General features: G+C 40.0%; 1 protein-coding gene across 24 annotated transcripts in view; it reads left to right on the top strand.

Annotated features, from left to right (window-relative positions):
* Window positions 1–14,631, top strand: part of PBRM1 (polybromo 1) — a 58,430-nt gene that overhangs the window by 32,604 nt on the left and 11,195 nt on the right. For 11 of the 24 annotated variants that reach the window (XM_081847090.1, XM_081847088.1, XM_081847089.1 and 8 more), the window contains exons 19-27: window positions 1,372–1,557; window positions 2,456–2,613; window positions 3,052–3,318; window positions 3,826–3,971; window positions 4,142–4,299; window positions 5,346–5,529; window positions 6,475–6,685; window positions 7,593–7,794; window positions 12,376–12,540. In XM_081847090.1, the coding sequence (XP_081703216.1) occupies window positions 1,372–1,557; window positions 2,456–2,613; window positions 3,052–3,318; window positions 3,826–3,971; window positions 4,142–4,299; window positions 5,346–5,529; window positions 6,475–6,685; window positions 7,593–7,794; window positions 12,376–12,540 (1,677 nt within the window). The remainder of the gene's footprint in view (window positions 1–1,371; window positions 1,558–2,455; window positions 2,614–3,051; window positions 3,319–3,825; window positions 3,972–4,141; window positions 4,300–5,345; window positions 5,530–6,474; window positions 6,686–7,592; window positions 7,795–12,375; window positions 12,541–14,631) is intronic. The other 13 variants (XM_081847096.1, XM_081847095.1, XM_081847086.1 and 10 more) reach the window with 3 other exon arrangements.

Raw genomic sequence — 14,631 nt, 5'->3', positions numbered from 1 at the left:
TGTCCTTCTTGAACTGTGGTGCCCAGAACTGGACACAGTACTCCAGGTGAGGTCTGACCAGAGCAGAATACAGTGGCACTATTACTTCCCTTGATCTAGATGCTATACTCCTATTGATGCAGCCCAGAATTGCATTGGCTTTTTTAGCTGCCGCATCACACTGTTGGCTCATGTCAAGCTTGTGGTCAACCAAGACTCCTAGATCCTTTTCACATGTACTGCTCTCAAGCCAGGTGTCACCCATCTTGTATTTGTGCCTCTCAATTTTTTTGCCCAAGTGCAATACTTTACATTTCTCCCTGTTAAAATTCATCTTGTTTGTTTGGGCCCAGTTCTCTAATCTGTCAAGGTCGTTTTGAAATGTGATCCTGTCCTCTGGGGTGTTAGCCACCCCTCCCAGTTTGGTGTCATCTGCAAATTTGATCAGGATGCCCTTGAGTCCATCATCCAAGTCGTTGATAAAGATGTTGAATAAGACCGGGCCCAAGACAGAACCCTGTGGCACCCCACTAGTCACTCTTCTCCAGGATGAATAATAATAATAATAATAATAATAAGACAGAACCCTGTGGCACCCCACTAGTCACTCTTCTCCAGGATGAATAATAATAATAATAATAATAATAAATTTTATTTATATCCCGCCCTCCCCAGCCGAAGCCGGGCTCAGGGCGGCTAACAACAATCAACAATCAAACAATCAAATATTCATACATTCTAAAAATATTACATTATAAAAATCAATTAAAATCAAATTAATGGCAACTAATTAAGCAAGATTCTAAGCAGGTTGCCAGAGGAGGGAGTCAGGCTGCGCCCTGACCAAAGGCCTGGTGGAACAACTCTGTCTTGCAGGCCCTGCGGAAGGATGTCAGGTCCCGCAGGGCCCTAGTCTCTTGTGACAGAGCGTTCCACCAGATTGGAGCCGCAGCCGAGAAGGCCCTGGCTCTAGTTGAGGCACCATTGACCTTGTGGAACCATTGACCTTGTGGGAGGGTTGTTTATTGGTTTGTTATGTTACGTTTTCTATCTTGTATTTTTGTGTTGTAAACTTCCCTGAGAGCTACAGATGAAGGACAGAATACAAATTTAATATTATTATTATTATTATTATTATTATTATTATTATTATTATTTGGGGGGTGGAATCTGTCTTACCCCTTGTGTGGCAAGAATAGTGCCTCTCCCTTGCATTGCATGATGATGGGGGGATATTGCTTGATATGGCTGGTGCCAGGAATTCTTTCTAAGAGGAAATGGTCCCCCTTTACAGGAAAAATCATTGGTGTTTAAAGTGTTACAAGGCGAGCAGTCCCGTGTTTTTTAACTGACTGTAAGTCATTCCCACTGTTTTCTTTTATGTTGAATAAGAAGCTGAAAAGAGTGAAGATTCTTCTGGAGGATCAGGACTGTCTAGTTTACACAGGACATACAGCCAGGATTGCAGCTTTAAGAACAGCATGTATCATGTTGGGGATTATGTGTATGTTGAACCCGCAGAAGCCAATTTGCAACCTCACATAGTCTGCATTGAACGACTGTGGGAAGATTCGGCTGGTAAGAAAGACTGTCTTCTTAATGCTGGTGGTTGCAGCTGTCCTATGCCCTGTCTTATATCCAGATACCAGCTCCTGTAAACACAATACATATTTCATTAAGTGGCAATAGAACCACTACCATGAGATTTCCCTAACAAACTGATAGATTATTGAAATAATTCAATGCAGGACAGCACTGGCTGATTGTAGGGTGATCCCTAACAATTCATTTTGTGGGGCACTGTAGCCAATAACACAGGTCACGTGTCGTCAGCTGACACAGGTAAGAGTAAAACATGTAGGAGCAGGTCCATTTCCCTGAGTTTTTCCTCCTGCCTGACGCAGCTGTATGAGTGGATCTGAGAGGAGACAGCTCTGCTTCATTCTGACTAGCTTCGCCCCCAGGACAACTAGTGGAAATCTGATGGAGGAACACCGGTGGTGGTTGTGGCTGAGCTACAAGCACAGAGCCATGCTATGCCCAAATGCCTCAAGGCCACATCTGCACCCCAAGCATAGTGCGACACCTCTCACTAAGAACAAAGAGCCACGTTTCTCTCCCCCCACAGCACTGCTGTTGTGATTGCCATGTTAACTGGTGGGACAGTCACCATTCTGTTCTGTGCAGCATGAATGACAACCATCATCTCATCCTTTCTCAAATGTCTTATTTTGTGAACTTCAGTTTTCAAAAAATTAAGGGTTACGGTCTTTCTTTTATTTGTGCAATCACAATATGCAAAGAGAAACTTTTGTCCCACAGTTTTGCAGGTCTAGACTTTAAAATGCACTTTCCCTGAACAAAGATTCAGACACAAACTAGTACTATCTCAGCCATTTTATCGCCACAGAAGATCCGCGGATCAGTTTATAACTTGTTATAGTTGTTTTGTATCACAAAACTTTCTTGTTTTTAGGAGAAAAATGGTTGTACGGCTGCTGGTTTTATCGACCAAATGAAACATTCCATCTTGCAACCCGAAAGTTTTTGGAGAAAGAAGTATTTAAAAGTGATTATTACAACAAAGTCCCCGTGAACAAAATTCTTGGCAAATGTGTGGTCATGTTTGTTAAGGTGAGAATAGGCTAGATGTTCTGTTACGTATCTGGATGAACACTATGCTGATCAAATATTAGCGTTTTGTTGTGGTAGAGATCGTTTTTCTGTTTTGTTAAATTTCTCCCCATCATGCCCTCTTCAAGTAGTCAAATGCTTATCAGTTGGGAAATGAAATGAGGCCGCTGAAAGATAAGGGAATGATTTCTGTACCCTTGGGAGACTACCTAGGTCTGCAGGTCTATAGAGCATATATAGTAGGGAGGAAAGGCATTTGTTTAAGAACCTCAGAGCAACCTGGTAGGAGCTTGTGGGCTTCCATATTTACAGTACATTGGTGGCCATTTGAGCCTGGACACTGCTCCAGAAAACACCACAAACAATGGCTTTTGAACTAACGTGTTTCTGCAAAATGAGCTATTTTTTTCTGAATGATTATTTCCCCCCATTGACTAGGAGTATTTTAAGCTATGCCCAGAAAACTTTAGAGATGAAGACGTTTACGTCTGCGAATCACGTTATTCTGCGAAGACCAAGTCCTTTAAGAAGATTAAATTATGGACCATGCCAATTAGCTCTGTACGATTTGTTCCTCGAGACGTGCCCTTGCCTGTGGTTCGTGTTGCCTCGGTATTTGCCAATACAGACAAAATTGATGAGGAAAAGCACACTGAAATGTCTGAGGATATCAAAGTGGGAGACCACGCCCTTAGCCTTGAAAAGGTATGCGTGTTTGAAGAGCTGGCCATTAATTGCTTTGACTTTTCTGCTTGTCTGTAGGTATTTTAAATGGTTTATCAGTTTAGGAATGAATAGCTGATGCTTTTACCTGCTTCAGTTCTGATTTGTACATGGGTCTTCCATATACGCATCTAACAGCCACATGAAATTACATTGGGAAGTCATTTGGAGGTTTGGACTAAAGTGTCACCAGTATGTGGATGACACTGAGCTCTACCTCTCATATTCAGGAGAATCCCCAGAACTGTGAGGGAGGGAAAGGGGTCAGGATTGTTCTGTCTGGCAAGCTGAAAAGTTTGCACCCCACTGATCAAACAGTGGCCATATTGCTATGCTGAATGGCATATTAAAGGAGATATTGGGGTCTGGATGTCACAGTCCCTGCTTATGCAAGTAGCTTCTGGGTGAGGCTGAGTACCTAAGGTACCATTTTATTTAAGAATAGTCGCACAACTTCCCCCATTTCTTAAGTCTGCCTTTATTTTACAGGACAAAGAAGATGTTCCAGTAGAAATGGCAAATGGAGAACCTGGGTGTCACTACTATGAACAGCTTTGTTACAATGATATGTGGCTGAAGGTTGGGGATTGCGTCTTCATAAAATCACACGGTCTAGTCCGACCACGAGTTGGCAGGTACCCTTTTTCTCTATAAATATAGTTGCATCATTGAAAACTGATTCAAGTCTTTCATGTACAAAAGCAAAAGATGAATAAAACCGTAAAGTAATTGGGGGGAATGGCTCAATTTTTGACTTGGCGATTATCTTGGGATACTCTGAAGCAAATCTTTTTCTGTTTTTCAGAATAGAAAAAATGTGGGTAAGAGATGGAGCTGCCTATTTCTTTGGTCCGATCTTTATACACCCAGAGGAAACTGAACATGAGCCAACTAAAATGTTCTACAAGAAGGAAGTGTTTTTGAGTAACTTAGAAGAGACCTGCCCCATGACATGCATTCTAGGTAACCAAATAGTATTGATGTTTTTTGCTATAACTTTTGTGTTTTGAATGAGCAGTACAGTTGGGGGCTGGGGGAATCACTCCAATTCTATCATTTCCATTTCTTTTTCATGTTTTTGCTATGTTTTATGTTAGGATATGGTATACATAACTCATTAAACCTGAGTATCTAGTACATAATAAATTCTGTATGATAAATTTATTTGGGGTGGTTTTTTTTAAGCCCCTTTCATTCTTCTAGAACTAGTAACAGAGGAAAATAAATGTGCTTTGAAATATAGTAGGTTGTTTACTAGATAAGGGCATTCTCATTGTGTTGTGTATGGCCCTTGGCAACACTATGGTCATCCTAAACAGCTGCTGCTGCTGCTGCTGACTCAATCTACCTGTATCACATTATTGCCTACTTTACTAGAAGTATAAAGGCCTTTGAACAAAATAATCAACTAGTCTTGAATGGTGCATACAGTTATTTTAAATTTTCTTAAGTGAATGGTTTTCTTGTTCGTGTGAAATTAAATTGGCTCTGTTAAGGGGAGGAGAAGCTGTTCGACTTCCAAAATGTTCGAAAACCAAATCGCGGCTTCTGATTGGCTGCAGGAAGCTCCTGCAGCCAATCAGAAGCCGTGGAACCCCCGTGGGATGTTCGGCTTCCAAAAGAACGTTAAAAAACCGGAACAGTCACTTCCGGGTTTTGATCATTCGGGAGAACTAGGCTGTTTGAAAACCAAGGTACGACTGTATTTGTCATGAAGAGATCCAGCAAGAAAGCACTGTCCTAATCCAGCAAAGGAGATCCATGTATGAATGCTGTCATCATATCCATTTAACTTCATGGATGTTTAACTTCATTCAATGTGCATAGGAGATGCAGTCCCTGCAGGAGTCCCTAGTCACATGCAACATGTGAACTGGAATGAGGCTTAGGTGTTCCATTGTAGGCTATGTGTGATGAGTCAGTATATTGTCATGAACTTTTTGGTGGTTTAAAATATGCAGGCCTGTTAACAAAAATTCACTTTCAAACTGTTAGTGTTTCTCTTTCAGGAAAGTGTGCTGTGTTGTCTTTCAAAGACTTCCTCTCCTGTAGGCCAACTGAGATTTCTGAAAATGATGTTCTCCTCTGTGAAAGCCGCTATAATGAAAGTGACAAACAGATGAAGAAATTTAAGGGATTGAAAAGGTTTTCTCTTTCAGCAAAAGTAGTAGATGATGAAATTTACTACTTTAGGTACGATGTTTTTGCTTTTAAAGCATTATGGGAGATAATGGGGGTAGAGATCTTTAAGTTGATTTGACTGTAGGAAAAAATGTCCTTTATAAAACAGTGGTATTAAGATCCATTGAACATAGAGGGCCATTACCTCACCAGGAAGCTAGCTTGGCTATTCCAGAAATCGAATTTCTATTGGGTCCAGGAATTAGAAGGGTCTCAGGCATACCGCCTGCCATCTTCCTCCCCCGCCCCCGCCCCCAGGCCAAAACAACAACAGTATTTTAAATAGGCAATGGTGAACTTGAGTATAGTCATTTATTTTCTGCCAAGATGTATTTCTTACTTAAAATATCACTGCACAAAAATAGGCATATTATCATTTTAGATAAGGGCTGTAGAGAATGACATCCTTTTCATTGAAGGATTTGCAATTAGAAAAATTGATTTCATTGCTAGAAAAGTTTAACATTAGCAAACGTCTTAGAGTTGGCTACCAAAGCCATTCTGTTTTTTGTGGTGTGCACCTAGTGCATGGAAGATTTCTAAATAATTATTTTGTGCAGTTTCAAAATTGGGTTCAAACAACAGTTGCCTACCTTTTTCAAACATCCCACTTATTTTTTTAATATGTTCCTACTTCTTCCTGATAGAACACTTCCTGTAAAGCAGAATTAGGAATTATGGCCAGATTCAACTAAGCTGTCACCCTAACGGAAACCAGCACAAGTCCCACTAGTGCAACAGGATATTCTTTCCTCTCCTCTCCACCACTCTCCCCAAATCTCAGCAGGGTCAGGAGACCCCCCCCCCAGAACAGGGTACAGTGGGGGGAGAGGAGAGTTTGTTCCAACAGCACAAGTGTTTTTGCTTGGCATACAAATGGATCCCCCTTAGTGTGGCGTTGAATTCTATCCTATGTTGTGCAGAGAGGGGTTTTATTCATATGGAATACTTTCTTAGGAAACCCATAATTCCTCAGAAGGAGCCATCTCCCCTTCTGGAAAAGAAAATTCAGCAGCTAGAAGCCAAATTTGCTGAGCTGGAAGGAGGTGATGAAGAGATTGAAGAGATTGCAGAAGAGGAAGGTGAAGTTACAGAAGCGCCAACGATGCCTCAACTTCAGAGTCCGCTTTCTAATGAATTGGATATAATGCCATACACTCCTCCACAGGTAACGTCTTTTACAAAATCACATAGTTGAGACCTTTCCCTCCTCCTCTTCCTCCTCTGCTGAAAAGATGCTTTGGCTGTAGTGAGCTATATACCAGAAATGCAATTTTCAATGTTACTTTGTCAATATACAATTTATTTTCTTTTAAAAAGAAACTGCTTGGAGATCTTCTATCGAATACATATTATATATACTTTTGTAAAATGAATTAAAATATACTGAGAACAAATAATTTTTGTAACTCATGTGATTTCAAGTTATGTCTTTCATTTAATGCTGGGGAATTTGTGATTTGTGGTGCAGCAACTCATGTAAATGAACATTTTTGGGTAACCAAATAAGAAATGTCGCTTTTGGATTGTTTGCAGTTTCTAGAAAGTTCTAAAAGTAATTTGGAAGAATATTAATTAATGGCAGATATACTGCAGTGCTACCCAGGTTTTGTAAACCCTAGAGGCAACCACAATTCCTAGGTATGGCAGCCATCTTCCCAGATTTGCCCACCCAAATACTCTTGCCTCATTGAAAATGATCCAATACTGTCATACCTTGGTTTTCGAACAGCTTAGTTTACGAACAACTTAGAACTCGAACGTCGCAAACCCAGAAGTAGGTGTTCCAGTTTGCGAACTTTGCCTCAGAAGCCGAACGTGCGGCACAGCTTCCGTGGCTTCCAATTGGGAATCGGAAGCTGTGCCTTGGTTTCCGAACGTTTCAGAAATCGAATGGACTTCTGGAATGCATTCTGTTCGAGAACCAAGGTATGACTGTACCATTATCAGCTTAAAAATATGATCATGAAGACAAAAAGGTCAGAAATTGAGGATTAGATTCTCTAGCCTTCACTTTCTAACTTGAGAATTTTCTGTTATGCACTTATGACCATAGGTGTGTTTTTTCTCCATAGTCCACTCCCAAGTCTGCCAAGGGCAGTGTAAAGAAGGAAGGATCGAAGAGGAAGATCAACATGAGTGGTTACATTCTATTTAGTAGTGAGATGAGAGCGGTTATTAAAGCTCAGCACCCAGATTATTCATTTGGAGAGCTCAGTAGACTTGTTGGAACAGAGTGGAGAAACTTGGAAGCAACCAAGAAAGCAGAGTATGAAGGTAAATTAAAGGTGCAATGATGTGAAACCTTTTTGCCCTTTCAGAAAAGACTCAGTGTCCTTTTGAGGGCAGGCAACTTATATTTCTGTCTTTGGAGCTTTAAATACATAAGCACTCACTCCATAGAAACTTATAATGCGCTAAGACAGGGGTTCCCAAACTGTGGGCCGCAAGCTTCATTCAGGTGACCCATGGCATGTTGACGCTAAATATTCCTACTGATTTTTAATGGTATTTTATTGCTTCTTTTCTTTTTCTTTTCTTTTATTTCATTGCATTGAAGTTCTATGGAATGCAAATTATAAGGCAGTAAAATACAGCATAAAGATACGCTACAATTAAAAATCATTGCGGCATTTAGCACACCACATTGAAATTACCGCAAGAGGCAGTAAAATCATAAAGTGGTCCATCAACAATTTTCAGGTGGTCATTGGGGGGGAAAGTTTGAGAACCACTGTACTTAAGGGAATTGGTAGTGGTGATGATGCCTCTGGAACAGACCGACTGAGCTGCCTGCTAGGGAGGAGGCAAGGGCCCAAGAAGAAAGTCATCTAAGGTAGGTATCTTCAACCTGTTCAGACCCAGACCCACATCTAACCCAAACATCCATTTCTTAATTTTTTACCATATGTTTCAATGACAGTAGTGCTCCTGTTTGCAACCTACCTTGGACCAGACTGCGACCCACTAGTGGGTCCCAACTCACCAGTTGAAGACCAGTGATCTAAAGGAAGCGAGTGGGCTTAAAGTAGATTGAGAGAGGAATAGGAAGAAGGAGAAAAACTGGAAAGGAGAAGTAGCAGAGTGAAAAGTTGAGCAATGGATGGGAATTGTAGAGAAGCAGGTTTTGACTAATATTACCAGTGCAAGCTGCTCAAGAGTGGAACAAGCTGCTCAACAGTGGAACAGGAGGAGTGACCAGCTCTCGCCTTTTCTGGAGCTATTTAAGCAGAGGCTGGACAGGCATCTGCCAGGAAAGTTGTAGCCAAGGAGTTGCACTAGATGACCGCCAAGGGCCCTTCCAATTCTATGATTCCCATAGCCAGGAGCTGCAAGAGTGAAGTTCAAATACTGGTTTCAGATAACTAGCCCAGCATTTAACATCAGGGCACTAGTACATGCTGAATAGTGAAGATATGTAGAAGCAAAATGAAAGGACTACAGAGAGTTCAAAGCAATGAAAGAAGTTTAAAGCAGAGCAGAGAAACATGTAGTTTGTCCTTAATAAATCAACTAAAATACATTTATTAGAATGTCTTCGCCTACTTAACCCAAACAGATGTGCTTTTGTTTCCCTACCTCAAATTGTTATTCTGCTCCCTGAGCAGCATAATAATATAGCCAGCTTATAATAATCAAGCTCTTTCATGTACTCACAGGTAGGTTTTCATTAAAGCCTGCATGTCTTTTGTAGGATGCATGTTTCCAAATGTTTATCGTCCTAAATTCGTAGGCTAGAATGTTTTTCAGGTATTTATTGCAGCATTAGAAAAGAAAATTTAGGAATAATTATTAAGCTCTGAAGATGATACTAAGTCATTTTTAAGCAAGTTTGATATTCAGACTAAATGCTGTTAGTCATTGGATCTCACTTTCCTTTACTGTGGACTTGCTGTATCATTTCTTTGCAGAGCTAGAATGATAGATGGTTCCATTTCATTTTCTTTTTTTCAAACTCATTCCTTCCTACTTGTACTGACACATAGAAATGTGGACACGTTCAGGCAATCATATCTTAGTTTAATAAGCCAAGACATGAACAAGTTGTTTGGCTGTTCCTGCAGTCCTTTTCCACGAATGTGCAAGCCAGAAAGTCTCCTTGACTGAAGTTTCACAACATGCCTGTATCGGAAAACTATGTTTAATGGGTTCAGAACAAGCTAGAAGATAATGTCATGGTTCATTTTGAAGCTATTAACCATTGTTTCCCATTTAAGCTACAGTGAATGGAATAATTCTTTGTTTGTTCATTCAAACTGCAAAGGAGCTGATTATGCACCCATGAGCTTGTTCATACCTCAGTTTATTAAGCTGAGATACAATTTTTTGAGCCAGTGCAATGTCTCTGACATTTTTCAAAGCAATAATGTTGAGTTTCCCTTTAAACCATGCCGTTTTGAAGTTCACTCCTATCCATTATGATTATATCCCTTTTTATTTTGCTTGGGACTACACTATGGTATTGACATCCGTGCTAAAGTTTTCTTAAGTATTTCTACTTTGGTCCTTTATAATTTGATTACAAATTTCTGTTCTCAGACTGACATTTTATCAGCCATTTTTGTCAAAAGGCAGATTTTTCTTTCTTTGTAATGAGGGCATTTTGCTTTGTATGTTTGGTTTAAATAGATTTATGGGCAAAAGGGAAAGTATCTGGTATGAAGCTGCATTAAAAATTAGAAGGAATTTTCTTTCCTTAAGTGCTTTTAATGAGCATCTTAGAATAGACTCATACAGGGTTTATGTACTGAATAAGCGCCATTCAGTAAGCAGTGAAAATGGATTTTAATGGAACTTTGAGCTTTAAACCACCACAAATTCAAAACAGAATGTTTAAGCACTAAACAGTCAAAAGCTGTGCAGGACAAACTTCCCTGATAAGCAAAGTAATTAATAAATATGCACAATCAAGAATTTTTTGACATGAGAAATTAAGGTTCATGTCTTAACATTTCACTGTACCCAGTGATTGCAAGGTGAGGTTTGAAGTTTTGGGGGCTGGGTTTGCTAGATTTGACAGTGAAATTCCAAAGCTCAGCTCCTGTGTCTGCTTGGTACTGTTGAATTGCTCTGTCAATATCACAAGTTTTTGTTCTCTTGTCTGCTAGCATCTGACACAAACCATTTAGAATAAAACCATTGCTGAAAGATTGGCTGCTATTTTGCTGAACATAGTCCTAATTCAAGTCTCTAGAATTTACATGATAAAAGAAATATTAATCCAATGAGTATATATTAAGAACCAATTCAGTGCAATGTTTTCTTTTTGAATTTACTATGAATAATCAAAATTCAATACTTCTAAATGTCTTTTTCATGGTTAAAACAGAAGACAATATAGTAACTCTTTGCCTTTTGATCTCTTTTAAGGAGTTTGTGTTATGAAATTAATCATATATTGTATGCTTAAACTTTATACATATGCACACACAGAGGAATCTGTCACATATCCTTCATTTGTAATCTAGATTGGTCCTTACTAGTAGACATACTACAGTAGACATAATTTGTGTCTACTGCAGTTGCATATCTGTGTGTATTTTCTCTTGTGCTCTTTGATCATGCCTGTAATTTCATGTCCCCCAAATATAAGTTTGGATGCATTATTTCTGTTCCTAAATCAAAGAAGGTGCAAAAAGAATCATGCTTTTCTTGTTTGTCTACATAAAATATTAATAGTCAGTTGGGCAACTGGGATACATGAAATGCTGTGCTAGGAAACTAGTCTTTTGGTGGGACAAATTGTGCAATTGTCTCATTCTTGTTGTTTTCTAACAAAATTTACATTTTTGATCTGGGAAATAACTTGGAAAGGGATGCTGTATTTGTTCGATAGTTTCCCCCCAGGAGTTCAAGATAAACCATTATGCTTGCCAAGCCTCTTGAGTGTACATGTAGAACAATTCCTTTATAGATGGAAAAAATGCCTTCCAAACAGATTTTCTTACCTTTAGCAAATGTATTGTTCTCATGGTAGCTGAAGAAGCTTGTTTGGAAGAACCAAGATGGGTGGAAAATAGAATTTACCTCCTCCTAAACACTGGGCTTTATGTTAAAGATGGAGGTAAAAATTGGGACAACACTGGCCCTATTAAAGTCTAACTGGATACTTGTTTTGGATCAGAGCAAATCCGTTGACATGAACTGTACTCTGTAGCTCACCTACTCTGGAACAGGCCCACTGGCATGTACAGAATGAATCTAGACCTAACAGGCTGTGAATTGCAAATGTGGTACGTAGTATCTTATGCCAAGCTGTCATGGCATGCTTATTTGTTAGTGCAGAGCTGCTACTATCTGATGGTACCATTGATGGTGGGACTTTTAAAAAGGTCATCAGCTCTAAAACCGCATAGCTTGGATTCTGAGAACCACCAATGGAAAGTAGTTTGCGGAAGGAGACTTTCCCATTCCACCCTCCCCTCCTTTGCGTCCTCCTCGAAAACCTTCACCTGTTTGGGGGCAACTTCCTCCTGTAGCCCCCTGCATCACATTCTGTTCTGATCAGAGGGTCCCCCGACCCTCAGCAGAAGCTTTTAGGGGGCACAGAGGACTGCAGGCTGGAGGAAGCCTTGGTTCTCGGGATCCGGGCCCACATTTCGTTGACTCTTCTGAAGCCCTTTCATCGTAGATTCTTTAATCGTCTTTTTGTTGGCAGTCAAACTAAGACAAAATTATGTATTGCATTTTCAAAAATAGCCTGTATTTCCCCCACCCACCCACCCACCCACCCACAACTGAAGCCTAAACTTGTTGCCAATGTTGACTAGTCCTTTTTCAGTGATTAGAGAATATATTTTTTTAAAATTCTGGGTTAACGAAACAGAACTGAAAGTCTAAAATCTAAAACTTTTGCAGAGCGGGCAGCTAAGGTTGCTGAGCAGCAGGAGAGAGAACGAGCAGCACAGCAACAGCAGCAGAATTCCTCCCCCCGGGCAGGCACTCCTGTCGGGGCTCTAATGGGGGTGGTGCCGCCACCAACACCAATGGGGATGCTCAATCCGCAGTTGACACCTGTTGCAGGTAAAAAACAAATAGGGGCTCTGACCATTTTTTTCCCTTCATCCACTTTACCAAACTCCTTCATAACTCTGAACGCTATTCTTGGGTCACTTTATTTGTAGTGAAAAAGAAAAAAAAACTATTAAACTTTACCTCGTAAAACCTTAAGTTCAAAGCAAACACAGATGTTTCCCTCACTGGTAGAAGTAGCACCCCTTAATCCTAAGCATGCCGTCTTATCCCGATGAAGTCTCTGCCAGCTCATTCCCTGGTCAGCAAACTTGCTCCTGGTTTGTACTGTTAATTCTATTTTGTTTCCTCTGAATGCTGCAGAATCTGGACACTTGGGAAAGAGTGGATGGTTTTCTCAGGTGGCACGTCATCCGTAACATTAGACACGTTCCGACTGTGAGAAAATGTAATATGATGCCTTAACGTGAGGGTAAACTTGAGAACTGATTTTATCCATCAGTTGAACTGGCTAGGGTTCTTGGAAGCAGTGCTTAGTGAGAATCGGAAAACATTTATTTATTTCATAAAATGCATATACCGCTTGATTGTCGAAAACCTCAAAGCGGTTTTCTTTTCTTTTGCAGGATTTTGGGTTTGTGTGAATTGAGCAGCAAGCCCTTCCATGCCACACTGCAATCCACTTTCATAACTGTGATATTTCAAAAGCAATTATATTGTTCAGGCATAATGCTGAACCACACAGTTTAGTATTTTGTGCATGAGTGTCAAGCTTATGCTGTCTACCCTCCTCCTCCTCTTCCTAAGGCATAGCCTTGAGGAGGAGCTGGGAAGCTTTCATTTCCATCTTAAATTCTAGCTGTTTTTATTAGATAATTTTACATATAGGACTTGATTATCAAACCATGTAACCTAGTTTTGTGTATTCAAATTCGTCAAGGCTCTATCAGTATTAAGCATCCAAGCTTATCTAGTTCTGTAACTGAGCAAAGCAGATACAAGAACAGGAATAAATATTTTGCATTAGGGTGTATGTAGATTTGGTTTAGTTTAGGTCTCCATATGTTCTGAATCTGTATTTGAAAATAAATACATTAACTTCACCAGGATCTAAATACGTGTTTTCTGAGGCACCCTGCATTTCATTACATGCAAACAAATTGCAAGGCATTTTATTCTGATAATATTTAATGCGGCAGATTTGTCTGTTAATAGGACCTAGCATATAATCTATTAAATTTATTTTTCTTTTAGTATCACCATCTCATTAAAAAACCCAATATTCCGTTTTATATCCAGTTTTTCTCACCACGTGATCTTAACTTACACTTTACTTTGACCCAGATCTGTTTATAAACAGCTTTTCTTGAAACACTTATTTTGTCTGAAGAATATCTTCAAAAATCAGCAACTAATGTAATTCTCTGGGAATAATTGCAACATTTCCGCAGGGTAATGTAATGTAAGTGCAGCAAAAAGGGGGGGGGGCAGCTTTGGGACGCACTCAGAGGTTTGAGAGTGGCGTTCTGCTCATGAAACGGGGATCTGTAAGATTTTAGTTTCACTTTCCCTTGCACTCTGCAAAAACCTGTTCCAGGGGATTGAAGGACCGCCCTGAAACAGGCCAGGAAGTGGTAAGGAGACTGCAAAGGAAAGGAGAATAAGTGGCAGGGAACTATTCGTCTTTAATAGAAAGTTGTCCCACTGATTTACATGATATGATGAATAGTTTGCTAAACATGTTTCACTGCACCTCTTGTTTTCTTGAGTGAAGTTTATCAGTTGAAGAAAGAGCTGGAGCAGCATTTTGTCTAGTGAGCTTTTGGCTGTGAGCCAAAGTCCCCGGTTCAAATCTCCCATCAACCATGGAAGGATGGGAGAAGGAAGCCACTCCTTCTCATCCTCTGCTCACAGCCCCATTCTGCATATACTATCCTACTTACTTGGCTGCTATAAACATTACTGGCACAATGTTTGCAACATGCTTTGAACAGTTGAAGTGTGTGATATAAATGCTAAATATAGTCACTAGTATCATTGTGATCGAATGGCAGCCAGTGTTGTTTTCACCTGATCGTTCAACACGGAATCTCAATTTACAGTAGAATGTTTCCAAATAAATAAATTTTACACAGCTTGGTT

The sequence above is a fragment of the Podarcis erhardii genome (genome assembly GCF_964252035.2).
Source record: "Podarcis erhardii genome assembly, chromosome: 2".
In the NCBI taxonomy this organism is placed as follows: Eukaryota; Metazoa; Chordata; class Lepidosauria; order Squamata; family Lacertidae; genus Podarcis; species Podarcis erhardii.
This window is presented reverse-complemented; position numbering and strand designations above follow the sequence as displayed.